Source organism: Cebidichthys violaceus, unplaced genomic scaffold (genome assembly GCF_023349555.1).
Source record: "Cebidichthys violaceus isolate CVI_PGR_0920_01 unplaced genomic scaffold, fCebVio1.0.p SCAF_20, whole genome shotgun sequence".
Lineage (NCBI taxonomy): Eukaryota > Metazoa > Chordata > Actinopteri > Perciformes > Stichaeidae > Cebidichthys > Cebidichthys violaceus.
Genome location: NW_027176373.1, coordinates 5,423,897 through 5,447,498, shown reverse-complemented (window position 1 = coordinate 5,447,498; position 23,602 = coordinate 5,423,897). Strand labels below are relative to the sequence as shown.

Here is a 23,602-nt window from a genome sequence, read left to right as displayed (position 1 = left end):
TTTCCCAGCTATCAATGCAATAAATCCAACTGCCTGTGATGTTCGCGTGCGCGTTCGCGCGCCTGTAATCGAAACGAACCTTGCGTGTAGTGATCGTGATTTCCTTTTACACACGCTTGAACCGAAGCCCACGCTCTCTCATCTTCCGGCGTACGGAAATTTCGAGAATACCGAAACATGGCGCGCCTTGCGTGCGTGCGTGGGGGCAACCCCGTCTCAGCCTCCATCTGATGGCAGCATCAGGCAGTCCCGTGGAACATTTGCGTGGGAGTTCCCTTCACCGCCATGTCGGGATAGTGCACATCTCTCTCTCTCTCTCTCTCTCTCTCTCTCTCTCTCTCTCTCTCTCTCTCTCTCTCTCTCTCTCTCTCTCTCTCTCTCTCTCTCTCTCTCTCTCTCTCTCTCCCTCTCTCTCTCTCTCCTTCTCTCTCCGTGCATCCTCCCCCACATTACCAGCTTAGCACAGCAGCAGCAGCAGCAGCTCCTACAGCATCCAGCATCCATCCCTGCCTGGGGAGCAGCAGTCCTACCCGGCGCAGCACCGACGCACGGAGGGGGCGCATCATCCAAGTGATGCCACAGCATCAGTCGCATTTCGACAACAAATACCGAGAGTAGACCCTGAAAGGAGGGAGAGAAAACCAGCTTCAGCCTCGAAGACAGTAACTGTCCATGAAGATGTCTAACGCTGACATCGTCTTAAACGCCACCGATCGGATGGTGAAATGTAAGTTAGCCTGCATTTTGCATTTGGTTACGTCTGGAAGATATTACATAATATCTCCAGTGTTTAGCTCCTCGTGCCTTGGCAGGGTATGGCCTTTATTTTCCTGTCGTGCATATGCGGCCATCAAGTTGCGTTCTCGGCGATGGTAGTGGGCTGCTGGTGCTTTGATGTTGATAAACAATCCGGTTTTCTTTGCTGCACTGCCCCCGCCAAGACCGGGCATACTGCTTAGAAGCAGCAGCAGTGCAGCGGAAAATATGGATTTTTTTGGCGTTTTTTATTGCACGCATTTATTTATATTCTCATCTTTGCTGTCACGATTTGACTGCACCTCGGCTTTGGCTCGGGTAGGCATGAGATGAGGGACGGAAAAACAGCTGAATAGCCGAGCTTGTTGTGGAAGCTGGGGCAGTGATGCAGCAGGATTTCACAGGCTTTTGACAGGGCCAGTGGAAGAGGAAGAGTGCATGAAATTGACATTTAATGGGGGTATATTTTACCGGGAGTGAGTCATGTTTTAATTTGATGAGAAAAAGGTCTATACGATTTTCCAAAATCCACATCAGTAGATGAGGAGAAGGCTGCTCTGTCAGAGAATTACTGAGGCTACAACTTGGATCAATGGAGGATGATGAAGTGCTCACAATTGTGCCATAACTCATTTAGCACTGCTCATTTTGACTATGGATCAGTTCACAGTCAGCACTGTGCCTGAATATATATTCACATTCAGTATATTATCTTCATGGTCGAGCAGCTCAGTCAGCATTAACAACTTTGTCCTTTTGGCTACAGAGTTGTAGAAACCAGAGTAATCTGCACTGTGAGATACACTTATGTGACAATGACTGCAGGCACAATGCATGTCCTGTATGTATAAGCTGTTACAATTGAAAAAGCTTTATTTAAGAATTATACTAACAGGTCTGGACCCTCGAAAAAGGAAGTATATTGTCAGAAAATGAGCCAGGTCCTTCCAGAAGGAGCCTAACAGTCTTTTTTTCAGGCTTATTTTTAGATGGAATAACACACTGTGCATCTTAAATTCTGGAACATATCCATTTTATCATACTACTGACACGTTGTGATTTTATTTGCACTATTAGCAAATAATACAGTTCATTGTTCTAATAGAAAGAAGTTTGTTTAAAGTGACATTATTAGTTGTTGTTTTGAGCAAGAGTTCACTATCAAGATAAAACGATTGTGGTTAAATCTTTGGCAAAGCTTTTCTGACATCCAGGCATTCAAAAATATGTCAAACAAAAGGTTTATATTAGTAAACGCTGCACAGCCAAGAATTCTGACTCAGACTTTTGCTTTTGTAACATGCTCATGTAACATTTAGGATTTCCGTACAAGGTTTGAAAAACTTGAAGCCTTTTTTTTCTGGTTGAGTAAAATCATATGCATTTGTTTCATTTTTGCTATTCACACACAATGTAATTTAGAAGCCTTGCTCAATAGCTTCACCTATGTGGTCAAATCCCCATTCATTTGCTCTGTTTGGCCTTCCTTGTCACTTCTATCTGCTCTCTTATTCTCGTACTCCACTTTTAAAAAGTAGTAAAACCCAGGTTTTTTTTCAAAATCCCGAAAGGCTGAAAGTGATAAAAAACTTAGATGCAACAAACTGCATCATGAATCCTAGCAATAAAATGGCGATTTTGATGAGTGAAGACAGACATCTCTTACAGTTATTCTGTGTGACGCACATAGAAAACTACCGAGAACTGATACTACATGCTACATAAAGTTATTTTTATCCCTGTACACATATCTCAAACTTAAACCACAGCAAGTTTCTCAGTGCTTCTCTTCTCTCTTACATGTTTAAACCTGACAGATCGTATCTAAAGAGATACAAAAAAACTGCTGGTCTGTGCGGTTTGTTTTCCACGGCACTGTCACCACCGTGCTATGGGCATCAAGAGGCATATTCAGGTCAGTTATTTTGGGGATGAGGCCTTTAGTACACCTGTGAACTATCTTACTTCATTATAGCACCTTAGAAAATGATTTTCTTAATACGTCACAGTAGCTGCATTCCAAAAGAATTACAGTACGTGAATGTGAAGCAACAAAAGCAGTTTCTTTGAATTAATAAGTGTGCAGCAATATGAGAAGCACTGCACTGAGACATAATATGTCAGCTTTAAACAGGCCTTGTGAAAGGCTAAAACATTCACTCTAGCTCTCAGTAGCAAACATGCAAATTGGTTCCAACAACACTTCTGTTGACATTAATAGTTTATTAATGATGAAGGGTTTGGCACAATAAATCAGCTTTTTTTACACATTTAACATTAGTCGGGAGGTACGTAACCCTTCAAACATGACGTAAAGCTGATCTCAGCTGGTGGAGCTGGAGGATGCAGGTGAGAAAAAGCAACACAACATTAAAAGCTTGACACTTGGCTGGACTGTATGTTAATTGGGCCTCTTATAAATGCAGCACTGTCTAGTTAGTCCAACCACATGAAGCCATTCAGCCTTTCCTGACTGAACCCAGGGTTGCTCATTAGCAACACAAACCGTTGCTTAATTATTTTTTTTTCCAGCTTGCAGTATGGAGAAACCATTCTCAGGAAAATGTGTTTTGGCATAAACAGGAGAACGGTACAGGCTCATACTCCTCACTACGATTGGTGTGTCTACCGCATGAGCAAATCCAACAGCATCTTTGTGAACCTCCAATGCAAATTGCAGTTTTCCGTGGCGGCACTGGCTGTACTCCAACAGTCAGCTGCTGCTGCTGTTGCCCGGCAACATACCGTATTTCATAGTTCAACTCTGCTTTGGTGTTGAGCCGAAGTCAGCTTTTCATCTCACCATACATCTATATCAGTGCACTCGTACATTTGTGTTGACATACGTGTCTGTAAAATGCATTGTTTTCATTTGTTGAGTATCTGGGTTGTTTTTTGGGATTTCTTTGTTATTAGTGAGCTTAATCCTTTGTTGCTCCATTCTGCCTAAAAAAAGCTAAGTGTTATGTCCTTTTGAAAGCATCTGTATGTGGTTCTATTTCAGTTCATGTTACTGTTAAAAAAAAGAGCCAGCAGTTTCAAAAAACAAAAATGGAGTGTAAAAAAAATAATTTCAGATTGATTTGGGTTTGTGCATTTTATAGTAATTTAATGTGTGGTGACCGTGGCTAAGTGGAGAGCAGCGCAGCCTTTCAATCAGAGGGTCGGCGGTTCGATCCCCGGCTCCTGCACTACTAGTCTCATGTCAATGTGTCCTTGAGCAAGACACTTAACCCCAAAAATGTCTCCCGTAGCTGCGTCTACGGTGTATAGATAGATACTGAATTGTAAGTTGCTTTGGATAAAAGCGTCTGCTAAATGACCGTAATGTAATGTCAATTACAGTACCTACAGCAATGCATTTTGGACAATGCCTTCCTGTCTGAATTCTTCTGAGATACTTTACAATCAGTGTTGTTGTAGCTCGTCGGCTCATTCACCTCCTCTCAATTCCAATACAAATTGTTCTGTGAAGGTAATTCATCACTGCGTTTGAGACATATTTTGCAAAGTTGTATCGTCATGCTGTCAGCCTGCCACGCAACATTAACCTCACTAAAACTTGAGACAATTTGAGTGGTGACTGTGCTGCCGAGTGTGTACTAGCTGGTGAAGTGTCAAAGCACACATCGCAATCACAGATACACACTGCACACTGTGAACATTTCTTAGTCCCATTGAATACACTCGCTGGGGCCCGCCTCATTATCCCAGGAGCAGCGACTTTGAGATTCCTCTAGTCAAGCATTTATTATTAAAGATCATGTTGATCATGTTCGGTTAAAGCCTGAGCTTTGAGACTCTTCCTTTGTCTTCTCTTCATTTGGCGCTGCTGAGTGGCCCTGTTTGCTATGCACCGCACAAATCTGGCAAGCGTATCCTTACTCCTGAATATACTGCTGCTGGTGGCTTGTGTCGTGTGTACATATGTGCAGGGGGGGGGAGTAGAGTACTAGAATATTTTGCTAAAAATGCACTCAGATAAAAGTAAAAAAGTAGGTCAGAGTAAACGTTTCTACATTACATTTTAAAAGGGTGATGGTGATTATAATGTTATATGATAGAACTATTAAATTATAAGACCATATTTAGGTAACAAAATTAGATGCATTATTAACATGTCAAAGTATACAACCAGTTATCAATTCTAAATATAATACTGACTTCCTCAGTAAAGCCTCACAAGAGTTAACCAGAAAAGACAAAACTAAATATGAGACAATTACACAAAAATGACCAGCAATGAATAAAAAGAGCTGTGGACACTGCGGCGGGTACAACAAGCATTATTAGACAACAACAATTAAATAACCTGCCACTTTAACAGCATAATAAAGCAGCACCAAGGCAGCCAGCACAGAGACGTAAATACTATATAAACTCAACAGCAGCTGCAGCCCACAAACACTCACTATAAAGCAAAAAGAGAGCTGCACAGTTTTTACTCTCCACACAAGGATACTTTTCAAGGCCACGCAGTGGTTGTTGACATCCTCCTCTATAAAGAGAGAATTTGTTCTTGTACTCACCTGTCTGAAAGTCATTCTGTGTTGTGCACCACTAAGTCTTCCTCAATTTGATCCAGGTCAAACGTCTCTGCTCATTCTTTCTCAAAGCATAATATAACCAGTCTACTCAGCCCCTCCGGTCCCATTGTGCTCCTCAAATTCACAAAGTTTTGCGCTGTAAGAGCACTCTGCGGTCAAAGCTATGATAGGGATTACTGTCACTAACAGCAGAAAGACTCACACACCTCACTGGAGGTAAAAGTTCCTTAGCAAATGTAGAAGTCACCGCTAGAGGATCAACCATGAGCCTTTTAGCATCTGGTATTTGAGGTAGTCCCAGCATGAATCTGTCAGTCATGCAACATCGTAGGTGTTTTTTTATTTGGGCTACTTTGCTTGCATGCTGGGGGGTGCAGTAAATCAGGGGTTGGTAAGGTAGATGCAACTTTTTTTAAGTATGCTGAGGTACAATAATGTTTAGTGTAAGCATTACCCAGAATTTCATCCTTTTTTTTTGCATTATTGTGCATTTTAGTACATATTTTTGTTTTGATCTGAATTATTTACAACTCAGCCGCTAGAGTTTTCTGTGTTAAACCAGACGATCTGTAGATTAACGCCAATACACGAAGCCTTGAAAGCGAGTCACAGCACACGGAGATCAGCGCCTAATAAATAACCGTTGCTGCCACTGAAGTAATGATCTGTGGTTGGATTTCACACTTTCACAGGCAGTCTGTTGGGCACAGTAGGTGACTGGTGCATTTTAATGGCCACAGGCTTTAGCAGTCCAGGGAGAGTGCTGGATGAATAGAGTGCTTAGATGTTTTCTGAGTTTTATCCAGCACTCAGAAAATACTTTGCAAGTACCCACACATCTGTACTGGAATCACTGTTAGTAACTGACAGTTTGTTGTTTGTCGATCTTTTCCAGTCACTGATCTTGCTGCTGTTTGTGTACAATTTAAAATTATTTTAGGTAGGCCATACAGTGTTTTGTGTTAAATCGTTTGCGTTACAAATAGACATTATTGGCATAAAGTAACATAAGAAAATATATAACATATTTGACTTCAAATACTGCAAAAATAACTGCAGAGTGACAGAGTGAAAAAACTACTAATTTGTAGATATAAACATCTGCGAAGAATAATGGTGTGTGACATCTATTTCTAAATCACTAAGATATTTCTGTATCGTTTGAATGTTCAAATAGCTTCTCATACTTAATGCATATTAAACAAAGCCATGTTTGTGATAATGGTTTTCATTCTAAACATGCACATACAGGCCTACGGTAGGTTAAGATGGATGCAGAAGCAAAATAATGCCTGCAGGCAAAACGTGCAAGGGGTTTTCTCAGATAGGATTTCTGCATGAATTTCTTGATGATATGTTGTTTGTTTCATTTCTGAGTGGTGTTCGCCACAGTTCTCTCACAAACATTATTATTATGGCATTATGGCATCAGCAGTAGCCATAGTTACCGTGATGTCCCCTGTGTTTAAATGTCACCATGTGCTCTGTCCTCAGCTGTTCCCTTCCCCCTGAGCCACCGCCTTACAATGAAGGAAGTGATTGACTGCGAAGGGAAACCACGTGTGGATCTCCTGAAGGCCCACCTCACCAAGGAGGGCCGTGTAGAGGAAGCTGTGGCGCTCCGAATCATCAACGAGGGAGCAGCTATCCTGCGCCAGGAGAAAACTATACTGGACATCGAGGCACCAGTTACAGGTATTAAACCTGTTTCATATATTAACCTTTTTTCACACTTAGCTCATATTAATACAGCCTAATACAGCAGCCCTGCAATAAATCTTACATTCCCAAAGTTTGCGTTCAGCTTTTATTGTTTAGGTGTTGATTTTGGAGACTGTGGTTTGTGGTGCTGTTGAATCGTATTGCATTATGCCGAGAGTGTTTATGATATTTTCCCCACCCCTGTCTGGTCTGTGGAGGTGTGACATTGTCTTACTGCTTGTTCTTCTTTTTGGCATTTTTGGACAGTTGATAGTCGAGAAACAAATACAGGGAGAAGGGTATGCCATGCAACAAAGGTCAACTGTCAGAATATATATATGATAATAAAATACGGAGCCAGTCCTAAAAGAGTAGGTATGACATCATTACAATGACCTCTTTATTAAACTCTTCCAGCTTCCAAATAGCTTCTTGGCCCTAATGTTTCAGTGTAACCATTAGCAGAACCTAATGAATTTGACAGCCAAAAATAGCAAGTGTTGGTTGAGGAAAGTTGAACATTTAGCAGCTGCCTTGGTACTAAAAAAGACACGGTCAGCATAGTCCTCATGGGAGATATTTTTAAAGATTTGTTTTTCTGAAGTGAATATTGTTTTATGTCTGCTGGATGCATAAGAAGATAATTGTTACCTAACATATTAGTCAGACTGTGGCTTTTTTTTAAGCTTGTTGTGGAGTTCTTTTGCCCCAAAGTAGCTTTAAAATAATAGTTTAGTTGTCTGCTTTTCAGCTGATCGTATGATGTTAGACTAGTGTAACCTTTAAATATGTGAGTGTACCCTTATTATTACAAAATGTATTGCAAATTGTTGTAAACCCTGCTGTGAGGAAAAAGAACCTGAGCAAGTCCTATGTATAATTGCTATGTATCATTTAACCTTTTTAAGATTGATAAAAAGTGAGTCATACAGCCATGTTCGCGGCTCTGTGTCTGCTTCGCCTCGTTTTGTGAAATTCATGTGGATGGATGAGAGCAGATTGGCTATATTTGCATAATTTATTGATATTTTCTTTTGCTAACATTAAATATTTACAGAGCTAACAGCCATATTTAGCGTTACGCAAATTACTTAGCTAAGGCGTAAATTAACGTTTTTTGCCAGATCTCGCGAGTGTGTGTTGCTGTGACGGAGAAAGAAAGTTCATTTTCTCTGTACAGTTGATAACTAAAAGGATGATGGGATGGGACAAGTTAGACGTTAGCGAGCTAATGTTAGCTAGTACCGTAGTTAGCTAAGGCCCGTGTAAATATTTATACTGCATAGCTTTTGCATGTATCCACATTCCACCAGAACACAAGCTGCATTATGTCAAAATGCTTTAGATGAGCAAAGTTATCCCAAAACTGACATTCGCACAAAATGTTTGCGCTCTGTCTCTGTACTCACAATGATAATGCTAACATGCTTACGTTAAACAGGTATGATGTTTATATTGTTTACCATCTGAGTTTGGCAGTATTATGATGATTATGTATTATGGTTATAGGTCTGTAGAGAGAGTCAAGAAGAGAGGATGACAGTCAAAAAAGATGCAAAACAGGTCGTAATAGGATGTGGACTGACAACGATACTGTTTGTAACAGTAGTACAAAAATAAACAATGCACTTGACAAGAGAAAAAAAAATGCAAAAAAGAGAAATCTGTATGAAATCCTTTCTGCTGAAAATTGTCACTTTCAGATAGAATCATCATTATTTTAAGGGAAATAGGCCAACAAAATTTCAGAAACACTCAATCTCTCATTATAAGTCCTCTCATCAAAGACTAAATTACTGGTTCCTTTATGGGTGAGGCGTCTCAAGTAGAGTGGACTACTGCAGTGCTTTGACTCGGAAGAAAATATTACTGCATTATTCTTTTTAAGTTAAAAAAGAAACTACATTCTGGCACTTGTGTACTTGTAGACACTTGATGACATCAAAAAGTACTTGTGTAACGTATGTAGTGAAAAGTTAACATACATCAAGGTAAAAGGTAATAGTAAAAAGAAAAATATCAACTGCTCAAAGCCCGAAGCATCTGCACAGATAAAATTGTTTTTCAGTCTCTCCTTTGATCAACCCACAGTGTGTCCTAGTTATATTCTAAAACCAGACACAAAACATTTTTTATCCTGTGTATTAAACTAGAGCCGCCTAATATAGTGTTTTTTCTATTGTCATCGCAAACTTGCTCGATAAAAACTGCTATATTACATTGATTTTTTGAGCTTTTAATATATGTTTTGCCAATTCTTAACATATAAATTCAGAAACTAAAAGGTGCATGAAAGGTATGGGTATCACACCTCAATACTCTATACGAGTATCGAAAACTGTCACACACTGAAAGTTGGCATCAAATGCCTGTCAGATTCGTAGTTTATTACTTATTTAAATCAAAGCTTTACAAATTTGAGATTATTTTAGTTAGTTCTTGTACAACTGCTTGTGTTTCAGCGATGGTTTGTCCTGCATGAAATCTAGCCACAAAGTTCTATGGTTCAATTCTAGCCACGGACCTTTGGTGCATGTTGAACCCTTCTCTCCCCCATGTTTATCCTCCATCAGTCTCAACTGTTGCTATCCAATAAATCTGCCAAGGAATAACCTAAACAAATTGTTCAAATCATACCCAATCCTTGGTACTCGACACCATTTTGCTCAAATCAAAGTGATATCTGGGTATTCCTTGATAATTTCTGAACTCTCCATAAATAATTTGCACTTTGGACATTTGATTTTGGTGCATTAAGTCCACAGTGTAAAGTTTTATTTATTTGAAACAAGTCATACAGCTTCAACCAAAACTGTGTGATATTAAATATACATTAATCTTTAATTAGTATCCCATCAGCCTGATTGTCTTACTTCACAGTAAGTACAGTGTTTAGCCGAAACAAAGGTGACAAATAGATAAAATGCACACTGACTTTAAGAGAAGTCTCAGGCTCTTCATCCTGACTGGCATCAGGAAAATGGAGGCTTTATGTATTAAGCATGAAGTATGGATGATTAGTATTGTGTACGGGCATCTGTGAGTGTGGAGTTCTCTGTTACGTCTTTGTGAGCTTGAGGTGTGTTTAAATGTCTCTGCAGCTGTGTGTGTGTGTGTAGTCATATATTATTAGGCGTTTATGCACTTGTGAGTCTTTACTTGCATGGATGTGTTCCACGGGTGTTTGCGTGTGTGCGTGTACGTATGTGCGCATGTGTGTGTTTGATTGCTTTAGTCACACAAGCAGTCTCCCACTCACATTGCTCTAAGCTTTGAGTGGGCGAAGGCCACTGTGGAGCTGATAGGGGAGACAGAAAAGAGAGAGGAGATGGAGGATGAGTAGGAGAGAAGGAGACAGAGGAAGATGATAATGAAAAATTGAAGGCAGTGAGGAAATGAGATGTAGGTTTGCACTCCAGAGCCATAGTGTTCACTGCGAAAAAAGTATGTATATCCCCTGGGAGCTTGAGCTTTTTCTACCTCTTTGAGGTGAGAGCTTCTCATGTCTCGGTGGAGGACAGAGGCCTTTCAGCCAAAGACCGTAAAAATCCCAATAAGATGATGACCTAAGGACAGGAGACATTTATACCATTATATTCCTCTTTTGGAGTTTCAATACTGGCAGTGTGGCTTTAATTGCAGATTAAATATATATTCTTGCTGCAAGAATATGCATTTGCAGGACTATTCTTTTCATGGCCTCCTTTGCTGCTCTGCTGACTGTTAAAGCTGAAGTCCATATTGTTTCTCCTTGACACAGCTAATAGACATTTGAGACTTAGCAGTTACAATACTTCTAGTGACAATGTTAATAATTGTTATGCTTGTGAAGCGTGTTGGGACATGGTTAGCCTGTTGCACACAATAATCCAGACTGATAATGAAGAAATGTTGACATGCAAATAGTCATGGAGAGTGGAGCAAGCGGACCCAAGCACAAAGAGACTGCAGGCAACAGGAACTTGAAGAAATTAATCTTCATTCACAGTTTGTGCAGATAAGGCAAAACTGAACATCACCGATCAATCCAAGGATCCAACAAAGACACAACAAAACCCGGATTTAAAAACAAACTACTCTGACAAGAGGATGAAGTGCAGGTGGAGAGATGGGCGGAGAGGCTCAGGTGAGGGTAATGAGGTGGTGAACAGGCAGGGAGCTGATAGTGAAAACACTGGGAACAGGAAAGGAGCTGATAGTGAAAACACTGGGAACAGGAAAGGAGCTGATTGGCTGGGAAGAACTAACAAGGCTGATTCAGAGGAGCTGTGTAGATGGGCAGAGGAGGGAGAAGCAGTATAGCACAGAACACCCATAAAACAAGCAATCACTACAACAAACACAATATATCACCTTTATCCATTACTGAGAGTGTTGAGATACAGATATTAACACAAACTGCAGCATTGCGCTGCCTGCTTGCCTGTGTGTCTATTTATAAAGCTAACCTGTGAGCATGAAAAGAAGATACACACCGCTGCCCTGTACAGAAGTAAAGTTTCTGCCAGAATATTCTCTACTGTCTCTCTTGTGGGTTTTTTGTCTTCTAATCCTCAGAACCAATAGATAAGAGAAGTGAATCTCTGGCTCTCCTTACAAATAGGCCTTAACACAGAGTCTTTCTTCTAGAAGAAAAACATCCTTGATATTTTGCTTCATCACAACTATCACAACTGTATCCAATCCTGTGTAAGTGTGTTTAATAAGCTACAAGAGGTTTGAGAGTTGTATCAACGCGTGGTGAGGCTACTATAATTGGTTCACTCAGTGGAATACGCTATAATAATCAAATGATACAACAGACCCGGGAGTGTGTACTTTTTGTCCTTCACACAAAAAACAACAAAGATATTCTATCTGATTCTTTGTTTTTGTAACGTTTGCTGTCCTTTGGTTGTCTTCCAGTGTGTGGTGACATCCATGGGCAATTCTTTGATCTTATGAAGCTGTTTGAAGTGGGAGGATCACCAGCCACAACACGGTACCTGTTCCTCGGGGACTACGTGGACCGTGGCTACTTCAGTATTGAGGTAAAACCACCAGAATGTCATTAAGTATGTCATAGGGGAATCAAACTGCAGAAATCATCATATAATACAGTTAATTGATTTTCACATGGAATAAGACTTTGTTTATGTTTGTTTTGACAGTGTGTTTTATACCTCTGGTCGCTGAAAATCCTCTATCCAAAGACACTATTTTTACTTCGTGGAAATCATGAATGTAGACATTTGACAGAATATTTCACCTTCAAACAAGAATGTGAGTACCTCTCAGTGTTCATTATATATTTTTTGTTATTGCTTATATATTCGTCTCTCTGTCTTGCTAATGTCATGCGTAGCCTGCAGCACTTTTTGTAGAGATTAAAAGTAATGCACCTGAGACTGTCAAGTTAATTCTGTATGACGGCACACAAAAAGGGAAAGGAATTGTCTCTGAACAATTGAAAATTTAGACCTGATAGCAAAAAATATATTTTTTGTTTTGTTTTGCATATTTGTCAGCATATGTCCTCAAAAAATACATCATTGGCTACTTTCTCCTTGTAATTATTTCAATTAACTAGTTTTGTAATTTTGTGTTGTTCTATATAAAAGATGTCTCACAAGAACTAACCAACATGCAATATTAATTGTATGTCAAAACGTACCTGTTTCAGATTTGTTTGACGTAAATGTAACAACTGAAACATGGATGCAGCTGATTACATGTCTTTCTTCTGCCAGGTAAAATCAAGTACTCAGAGCAGGTGTACGACTCATGTATGGATGCATTTGACTGCCTTCCCCTGGCTGCACTCATGAACCAACAGTTTCTGTGCGTCCATGGTGGGCTCTCACCTGAAATACACACATTAGATGACATTAAAAAGGTAATAACATACTGCTTCAGCACTACCAGATCTAGTCGACATTGGTTGTTTTTTTAAAAACATGCCTTTCTGCTTCCTTATGTTAAGTTGGATCGGTTCAAAGAGCCGCCGGCCTTTGGGCCCATGTGTGACCTGCTGTGGTCTGATCCTCTGGAGGATTTTGGCAATGAGAAAACCCAGGAATATTTCAGCCACAACACAGTGCGAGGCTGCTCCTACTTCTACAGGTGAGCTGTTTCTTCTTTTTCCCTGCAGCAACTCCAGTCCTTCAGGATTATTATAACTTTTAAAACTATTATCCATAATTAGAGACTTAAATATATGACTGCACGGCATTAAAATACAAATTTACTAAATGATGCATTGCAGTGTTGCTTCATGCATCCAGTAGTCTGAAACTTTGTGTTTACGCCATCTTGCATTGCAAGCAATCGCCCACATCAAGTGCCTATCATATGATTCCATTAGCCTGACCCATGTGGCTCATTTAAGGTCTCTAATTACACTTTAGTTTTATAAGAATGTAAGCTTGCAACTCACACTGTGGATCCTTCAACGATAAATCCTGCCTCATACAGACAGGGTAAGTAAAAAAAAATACAAATAACTTTTTGTTGGTTGATCAAGAAGCATGTGTATTCCTCCTCACTCCTTTCTGCTTCTTTAGGCTGTTTATTTTAGAGAAAGAAGATGCTAGAGAGGGAATGACATGCATTAAAATGTCAACACCCTAAATAATCAGTGATAAAATAATTTGATTTAATCTTTCAAGAGATTTGCAACCGACACTCTTGATACCAAAAATAGATGTTAAAAAGTATTAATAAATATCAAACATTTATTGCTAGCTGAGCAAAACAAAAAAAGAACAAAACAAACAATAGACACACGCTAACCAATAACAAAGGAAGGAGACTGAATGAGTCGATGAATGCCTAGATATCCTTAAAGCCTACAGATAGAGTCTGTGTCTATTTGTAAATGGGTCATATTGCCTTGTGGTTAACAACTGTTGTTGAGAAGAGGTTGTCTTTTTGACTTACAGAACAGATTGTAACAAACAAAGGATTAGCTGGATGAACCTGGAGTCAAATAAAAATAGAGGCTGTGAGAGAGGAGTAAAATATAAAAGCGAGCCAAATTGGGAAGCGGTTTGTTATGCAACTATTCAACGTCCGTGACAGAGCATGTAAAATAAGTGTGAGCACTGTCCTGATATTGTTGTGAGATGGAGGAGAGACTGGAAGTAGCTGCTGGTGGTGAGGAGAAGAGATTAGGTGGCAGTTGTGGTGAGAGTTTTCTTAATGAAGGTTTAGAACAGTACAGCCCCCCCCCCCCCCCCCCCCCCCCCCCCCCTGCGTGGGAGTTGCAGTTCTGCTCAAATCACAAAAAGTAAAGTCCTCTGCCGAAGAATAAATGAAATGTAAGTAATGAAATTACAATTCAGATTCACATTATAACCCATGCAATTCTCATTTCGGTGTATTTGCGGGTGCAAAGGGAAGCGTCAAGGGTGACATTTGCCTCAGATGATGAAAAAGTTCCACTGATGTGTTAAGTGCAGACTTTACTGTTTAATTTTATATTTCCACAGAGGCAAGATCGCCTTGTTACTCTGAGTTTACAAAAGCAAAAGAAGCAGTTGTTCCCCCTTTGCTGCTGTTAAACGGTCACCGATGAGAAACCATCTATTCACTGTGAGAGAGGAGCTTAGTGAGGATTATTCTGTAGATGTGTGGAGGATGCTGCTATAATAGTCATCTATCTCCCCATGGCTTTGTTCTGCCTTCACTCTCAAACTTACCTCTCCATCATTATGACTCTTGCCAACTATACGGTATGTATGCAGCACAGAGACACATTCTCCTGGGGATTTTGGGGAAATGCAAGAAAATCTCCATCTGAGATAAATGTATGTGTTTGAGAAAAAAACGGGTCCATTAAAATGCAATCAAATATAGTTTGGTTACTTGACTTTAGGCTTTATACTGACAATGACTGATTCTTCCAATACATGAACTGTACACGCAAACACACACTGATGTATTGGCCAGCGTTGCTTGACTCCCTATCCGTGTGTTCCACTAAATCAATACTGAGCATTGTTCACAAGTAGCCATGCAATTGCTTGTTCCTCAGAGCGGAGAGGAATGTTTGAAATAGATGTAACTTGTAAAATCCTTTTGTACAGTACATGCCAAGCCTGCCTGCTCTTGTTTTTTTCTATTAAATTGTAGTTTTATGTCGACAACAACTGAACGGATGCATTGTAAAAGACTTGTTAGAATAGGAAATTCTCAAGCCCCCTCTTTTGATGAGATACAAAAAAACCTAAAACAAATCCTCCAGTGTTTTAAATAAGTTTTACATATAGCTTTTACATCCTATATATTATTCATCAAGTGCAGACTTATATCACTTCTGATGTTATGTAGTGATTGTTATGTAGTGATGCTGTAACGCTTTAACACATAAGGCTTTGTATTAAGTCTATTTCATATAATACTGGCTACACTACATGTTAAGTTACGTAACACGTAACCATGTCAGAACTATATTATTATTCAAAAATGAAGCACCAACTACCCAAGTCTGATTTCTTGTTCAGTAATTGTAATTACAAAATGTGATTCTGCTCAGTAATTAAAGTTTAAGAGTTTTTATATCGGGGGAAATGAATGTGATGACCACCAGCCCGACAGATGGATTTTCTTAAAGGAAAGAAAAAACCTCTCAGTTTCACACTCACAACACAGCACTTCCATCTCTCTCTGTCTCCTTCGCTCGTACTCACTTGTCAGATTTCTCGCTCTCTCTCGCTCACAGGCTCAGCGACACATAATTGTGTGTTTTCACAAAGGGGAGAGAAGGAATGTGAGCCGCAGGCAAGCAATGTGTGTGTACTGTGTTCCCTCGCAGTAATCAATGAATACCGTTGGAGCGGACCAAAAATTAGTACATAGTGTACGGTGGGATCTGTATTTTTATGTTATTACATGACATTTGTGCCAGTGTGCACAAGGAACAGAAAATACTGCTTTATAGCTGTGGCAAAAGATAATTGTGAGAAAAGTGTGATGCAGAAATTGCACTTATTTCTAAGTCAGAAAAACATTGTATGTGTTTTTAATAGAAACACTTATGTAACAGTTTACAGTTCTAGCAGGGTGTACTGTCAGCCATAGTGGAAAGGGTTACAGCATATCCATGTTAGTGTGTAACGCAGCTATTCCTGTAATTTATATACTGGCCACCAAGGGAATATTAGCCATGTGACCTAGATATATGAGGATGGCACAGTTTCGCCAGGTGCTCAGGGCACAGCAGCCTCCTTGTTTTTTCTTCCGATACAAACCTTTGAGCACTTAAATATTTCAAACACTTGTGAAAGTTTGATGGGTGCATGGATGGCAGTGACTGTAAGAAAGTGGACTGTTGCTGGGAGAGCATGTACTGTAGGCTACTGTAGGTCTGGAAAAAATAAAAGTGACTGGGGTTGAAGCCATTTGTTGATTATCAGTCAATGGTCAGAGATGTAATCAACGATTTTGAATTAATCATTTACGATCATTTATGAAGGACAGATGTCTTTTAGCTTCTTATATTTGCTGCTTTTCTCAAGTTTATTACCGTGAATATAATATCTGACTGTTTTTTCTGACCGGAAATTGTAATGGACACTTTCACTATTGTCTGACATTTTATCAGCATAATAGATGAATAAAAAAAAATTGGCAGATTAATTGATAACAAAATAATTAGTTATTTGCAGTGCTGTACTAATAAGTGAATAAGCAAATATGGATCATTGCGAACAGTAATTAGCAGATTGAGACTACAAGGTTTTCACATCTCTAAATGATAGTTTTAATAATAGTTTTTAAATGTGTCCCATTGAACTCTTTTAGCTGAACGTTGGTGTGCGAGAGGCTTGCACAGACAGAATCTGGGGTGTTTGCAGTGCAGTTGAGGACGTGTGTGATTTATATTTTACTTTTGATGCTTTTGGCTAAAGCTTTCACCCAGAGCATCTGTGAGTGTCTTCTTCATTAGCGCTTTATTCAGCACTATTTTGACTGGATGCACAGCTGTTAGTGAACATATATTATGCATTGTTCATTCAACCTCATTAACAATTATCAAAGTCGCTAAAGAATAGATTTCTTAGAAAGATAGCTAAGATAGTTAGATTAAATAATCAAGCAAATGTTAACAAAATCATTTGTAAGTGGGTTGGCACTAACGACTGATGGATCTGAGGATATTTTATCTTGTCTGATGTTTATCTGGAATACAGCAGCTGGAAGAAATAAAGGAATCACAAAGGACTTTTCAAAACTAAGACAGATTGAGTTGTTTCTGAATTGAGGGCATTACAATTTTAAAAGAGCTAATCAAATTGTAATTCCTAATCTTTTTTTCCTCTAACCCAGGAGACATAGTTTGAAGGGAAGATACAGTGAATGACATAACACAACCTTCTAGGTGTTATATAACAACTGTGGGGAGAGCTGCGAAATGGAAGGCTACATTCACACTGCAGCTGGAAGTGTCCCAATTCTGATTACATGTCCCTCCTGTGTGACACAGGTTGGATGTTTTTCAGTGGGATCTTATGTTTTGTTTTTTTTTGAGAAAAGTTCTGGTCCTACATCTGCTCCATATCTGCTTCATCACTATGCAATAGTCTGAGCTGTCAGATAGGAAGTCATGTGGTTTTTTTTATCATCTTTCTCCATGGGACAGCTCATTGTCCATCTGGCCAGACAAACATGGAGGATGACTTCGGCATGCAGCCAGTGTAGAGATAACAATCCCAATCAACAAATCTTGATAAAAAAGATCACAATAAAATATACTTAATGGAACAGAAAGATCAATGGGATCAAAATCATCAAAAGAACAAAAACAATTGCAATAATATTAGGTGAAATATGTATTTAATAAAACAAGAAAAAATACTCACATTAGCAGTATACATATTTCACCACTACACACATAAATGGTACAACAAGATAAATGGAGCTGGGACATTTGGACAGCAGCAGCGGGAAAGGTGTGACAAACAATAATATTCCTTTCCAAAGGTTGTGCTGAGGCAACATTATGACTTGACAGCTTGAAATAATATGATATATGCATTGGATATATATGGGTTGCTTATATGCTATGTCATGTGTGAGTGTAGCATCGCACTCAGTTTGGCTGAGCTACCTCGCAGGCTTCCCTTCCTTTCAGGCACATTTCCTGTCAGCTTAGAGCTGAGGGGCAGGAAGCTCCAACTGAAGCTTATACGGGGTTAGTTTGTTTTTAACTGCAACAGGTAGCTGTTGGATTGGTTTTCACACCCTTGCATCATCCTCAGCAAGGCTTTCATAAATGCATTCATGAGTGATACATCTTTGTTCATTTTCTGGTGAGTGAAACTGGATGTGAAATTAGTAACCTGCAGTATAAATGAAGTTCAGTTGTGTGATGGAAAAGAAAATGTGTTTTAAATTCTGTCAAATTCTGTGTGCTTAATTTAATTGATCTGTACTCCGTCATACTCTTTTTTATTTTACAGTACATTAAAAGCATTCTCAGTGACGTCTCTAAACCCCATTTTTATTACATTTTTTCCAGTTATCCAGCTGTATGCGAGTTCCTGCAGAGCAATAACCTATTATCTATTATTCGAGCTCATGAAGCACAAGATGCAGGGTACGTTATCCCTACAACACACATTACAAGACACACATATCCACACAAACAAAAATAGACACACATTTACATATATAAAAACAAGCTCTGCCTTTTTTTTCTGTCTCCACCTCCACCTGACCGCCAAAGCTACCGGATGTACCGCAAAAGTCAGACCACTGGATTCCCATCCCTCATTACCATCTTCTCAGCACCAAACTACCTGGATGTTTACAACAACAAAGGTCAGAAAATCTCTTTGTTCATTTTATACTCATCTTTGATTCAGTTTGTTTTTATCATTTGCAGGTCTGTCCTCTGTGTCTGCTTGCATCCATATCATATTTTTGCACAGTGTTTTCTTGAGTCACAGAAACGGGTCTGAGTGATATTAAAGGTGCTATATTCGACATTCAGAGCATTAACATAGCAGTAACCAATTTGCAATGTAAATATATCGATGGAGTAATGTCTACCTGAGCAGAGTACAAAGTCACTCTCCCTCTGTGTGTGTTCTTATCCAAGCTTCTCCTTAATCTGTTGACATAGCCAGACTGGCTGCGCGTGCTTTTAGTGCATGTTAGTGCATGTTAGTGCATGTGAGCGTGCCCCACTGGTTAGCGAACGGACGCTGCTCTGCACTGCTTACAGCTTGCTATCTGGACCGACGATGTCATAACGTAAGTATCCGGTTCCCTCTCAGGTAAACACCGTTACCTCTGACAGCACTGTGCTGATGTTTGTACTGTTAGCACCGTTAGCCGTGAGCCGCCGGCTCAGCCGTCAACATGTTGAGAGCCGTTGAGGGGCAATAGAAAATGCTCCTTATCTCGTATTTTGCACCTTTAGGCTATGTCAAACAAGACTAGGCAGAGACCTAGTGTTTGGCTGGAACGTGTCTGCCCAATGTGGGATAGTCAGCAGTAGTAAACTGAATATTTCCTCTCTGAGCCGATCACCAACACCTCACTGCTCCGTGCACAACACTCTCTCCCTCTTGCTCAACCACACACTCGCTACGCCCACACTATGCAAAAAAAATCAAACTGGGATAGGGATACCACAACAAATATGAATACATTCTTATTATTGATTAATCATTGTATCAGGACATATGGTAATTATAAGAAACTCTCAATAATAACAATAATAACAATGTAACAAACAGAGGGAAAGTAAAAAAAGTGACAATATATATTGTTATTTATATGATAATTTAACAGGGAAGGTAGACAATAAATCACATTACATTGAGGAAGTGGATCAGATGATTGATCGCTGAGGCAAAGACCTCACCAACGGAAAAACAGTTGGACTCATTTTGAAAGAGCAATGGCCAATGGAGAAACTCCAACTCGACCGACCAATGGTGTAACTTCATCACTCACTCAGTGACAGACTAACGTGTTTATAGAGCTGGCCTCTGCTTTGCTGCGGTGCTGCCAATATTAATATTCCTGGATATTTCCATAGATACATCATATCATTTCTATGGCTATGTAAAGTAGACAGGCCGGCTTTGAGACATGAATTTACTTTTAGATTAAATGTTCCGATTGCAGTATCTCTGCAACACCTGCATCTCGAGGCCTTTCTACTGCATCTGGGTTAGGTTTCATGAAAAACACTTCACAAGTGATACAAATAACTACCATGGGCTCCTTTGACTTACCTATTAAAATGGTTTTAAAAGCACAAACTGGAGTGTACGGGTTAATGTATCTGCATCTAGCTTGTGAGCAGGCATAAGGATGCATCAGGGAGCCCCCGTTTGTTTGTGTTCTCAGATCTGTGTCTTGGTTGCTATGGGCTATGGGAGATGGGGAGCGTGGGAGGGACTGTCGGCATCGCTGACTATCTCCATGTGGCTTTATCCCTCTTGATGTAACAGTGTCAGCAATCCCTGGCCTCAGCTAGGCCATCTAGTGGTTGAATGTCTCATTTTCTGCTCCATGTCTGCTCTCACACATGCTGCATGTACAAAGAATATTGAAATGGGTAGCTGAACATGAATGCATTTGAAGAGAGCATTTATGAAACATTAGGCCTGGTGCAACAACATTAAATGTAATGTCTCTTCATTTTCTGTGCAGTAAAAAGATCCTGCACAGTGCACACTATTAAAAAAAAAAAATGTTATGTAAGCATATATTTGTATACCACATTATAACCTTTTCTTTTTAGCAAAGGACATCTGATTCTAATTAAATCTAATTAAAAATTAAATATTTTTAATTAAGCAGCATTATCATTTCGTAGCAGGCTATTAACGGGACTATATGGAGTCAATTTTACTCTATTGTCTCCCCTCTTCTTCTTCTTCCCCAACAGCTGCTGTACTGAAATATGAAAATAATGTCATGAACATCCGACAGTTCAACTGCTCACCACATCCCTACTGGCTGCCCAACTTCATGGACGTCTTCACCTGGTCTCTGCCATTTGTTGGAGAGAAAGGTATTAAGTGTTTCTCGAACAAACGTCTTGTGATATGTGCCAGGTGTTTTTAATACAACATCACCCCCTAATCCGTCATCTTCGTGGTTGACTGCTCAATGACTACTCTATTTCTTCCCCAGTCACAGAAATGCTGGTGAATGTGCTGAGCATCTGCTCTGATGATGAACTCATGATGAATGATGAAGATGAGATATTTGATGGTAAGAAGTTTTGTAAATACTTACTTGATAATGTCTCATTTATACTTTGCATTGTGGGTTAAATTCAGACTCCATGCAGTAGGAGATCTTTCATGGAAGGAGATCGGCATACTTGGGCTGGATTTTGGGTTTCCTTTGCTCGTGCCAAATTTGTTTAAAAGTTTGATCACTAACAGGCATGAGAGAAAATCAGGCGTGAAATTATTCTCCTTTCATGTGCTTTTAATGACGTCATCACCTTTTTTTTTTACACTGGCTTGAATCCATTGTTGTTACAATACATGCAGTAAATTGTCACGTGATCTTGTAAATTAAAACTAAAACATTATCGTTACAGTTCATCAGTAAAAAAAGATACAGTTTTGTGGTGTATTGCTTTAAAAAACGAAGACAATGTTTATTGCATCAGAGAATGTCTGATTCACTACATGCAGGCTATGAGTCTACAGTATAGAGTCACATGGGCATGTAATTACAGTATCTAATGCATTACAATGGCCGATAATAACAGTGTGCTTTACAATAAACGTGACTATTATCCCAGTAGCTTATGCATCAAGAAACATATACTGTATGTGTCACAGAACCCTACGACAAGTTTCTCATGCATTATATAGGCTTATGCATCGGTTGCATCAGAGAAGCCTATAATGACACTATGTATATGTATTTCTTTGCAGCCAATGCAGCTGCAGCACGCAAGGAGGTGATCAGGAACAAGATCCGTGCTATTGGGAAAATGGCCAAAATGTTCTCAGTTCTCAGGTAGACTTTATGTTTGTGTGTATGTGAATGTAAGTATGATTGCATATTTTCCCATTTTTAAACAGTATCAGGGGTTTCTTTCTGTACATGCGTGTAAGTGTGTGTATCCACTGTTGTCACAATGGGGGCACAACGCTTTTTTTTTTCTCCAGTGTGATCCGGGTTCAGTGAAGTTTTGTGACCTGTTTGCCTGCCTCTGTGTTTCCTGCAGAGAGGAGAGTGAAAATGTGTTGACGCTTAAAGGCCTGACGCCCACTGGCATGCTGCCGAGTGGGGTTCTCTCTGGAGGCAAACAGACGCTGCAGAGTGGTGAGTACAAGGATCAGCATAAGCCTTTCCTCTACCCTCTACTCCATCTTATTTTTGTAACCATTCTCAGTCCTACCATTGGCTTTACCTCTCTCTTTCTCTCTTTCCTTCTGTGACTTAAAGTTGAGATGTAATAAAAAAAAATGCCCTTTTAACCCTTTTAGTCCTATTTAAAAATATATGCAAAAAATAACAAAAAAATGAATTTCTTTGTATTTTCCAATTGGTCTACCACCACATCCATCCATCAGTCAATCTGCAACTTTTAGCGACAAGGGATGTGTGTGTGGGACCGCAGTCCTCTGTAGCTCTGTATGAAGCAACATTCTTTGCCTGCCCACTTTTGTGCATTCAGATCAAATTCAAAGGATTTGATGTAAATCCCACATGTAACTGTACAACCCTCAAATACTCAGTTTATTGTTGATATGATCACAGTACAGACGCTAAAGAAGCTCTAATTTCCGTACCTGGAACTCTAAATGTAGAGCAGCCAGCAAGCTTTGTTTCTTAGCCTCTTAGCAACGCTCTAACCACATTTAAGCTATGGAAGAAAAAACCAAACTGCTTTTCCATATTTCTGTCTCCATTAACATTACATCAGTCGCATAATATAGTGTAAAACCTGCAACGTTGATTCCATCACAGAACCAGACAAAGACGAAAGCTCCTTTAAGATCTATAAACTTGACGCTGCATTAAGCAATTTTCTTACCTATAGGTGGCAGAACTCACACCAACAAAGCCCTATTGGTTAACTAACCCATCCACACTACTCCGTTTTCGTTTGGAAACGCGTTAGCCTACAAACGTTACTACTTGTGTGCTGACAGCAAGCAATTATTTTACACTGACTTCAAAATATATTCATTTGTGAAATCCTCTTAAAATATCTAGTACAAAGCCAGAACAAGTCTTTTTTGTCCTCTTACCTAAAGTCTATTGCGGCCTCGATTCATTCTATTACTCTTTCTGTCTCAAAATCTCTCTCTCTCTCTCTCTCTCTCTCTCTCTCTCTCTCTCTCTCTCTCTCTCTCTCTCTTTGGATCTATTTTTTTTAATTTTTCATACCTAACCCATGATTGACACTAATTCTCTCAATATTAAAGCATGGCATTCCTCCGAGTTTGGCTGCATTGCCAGAGAACATGTATATCACATCTGGCCTCACATGAGCCGCCTGTTCGCCGGGGCTGCATTTTACATTTGCATGGCTTCATCAGGAGTAACCTGCTCCCCTCCTCCCCCCCTCAGCCACCATTGAAGCCATTGAAGCCATCGAGACGACTGATGAGGATGGAGAAGGT

The 23,602-nt window shown here is 39.6% G+C and overlaps 1 protein-coding gene across 2 annotated transcripts in view; it reads left to right on the top strand.

Annotated features, from left to right (window-relative positions):
- The first annotated feature begins 293 nt into the window (after positions 1-293).
- ppp3ca (protein phosphatase 3, catalytic subunit, alpha isozyme) overlaps positions 294-23,602 on the top strand; it is a 28,114-nt gene continuing 4,805 nt past the window's right edge. The window contains exons 1-13 of one of the 2 annotated variants that reach the window (XM_068715824.1): positions 317-727; positions 6,798-6,998; positions 11,910-12,034; positions 12,155-12,266; positions 12,734-12,879; positions 12,967-13,106; positions 18,505-18,582; positions 18,712-18,806; positions 20,893-21,018; positions 21,141-21,221; positions 21,902-21,986; positions 22,198-22,295; positions 23,550-23,600. In XM_068715824.1, coding sequence (XP_068571925.1) covers positions 673-727; positions 6,798-6,998; positions 11,910-12,034; positions 12,155-12,266; positions 12,734-12,879; positions 12,967-13,106; positions 18,505-18,582; positions 18,712-18,806; positions 20,893-21,018; positions 21,141-21,221; positions 21,902-21,986; positions 22,198-22,295; positions 23,550-23,600 — 1,393 coding nt within the window. In that variant the 5' untranslated portion in view covers positions 317-672. Of the gene's footprint in view, positions 728-6,797; positions 6,999-11,909; positions 12,035-12,154; positions 12,267-12,733; positions 12,880-12,966; positions 13,107-18,504; positions 18,583-18,711; positions 18,807-20,892; positions 21,019-21,140; positions 21,222-21,901; positions 21,987-22,197; positions 22,296-23,549; positions 23,601-23,602 lie in introns of both variants that reach the window. The other variant, XM_068715825.1, reaches the window with a different exon arrangement.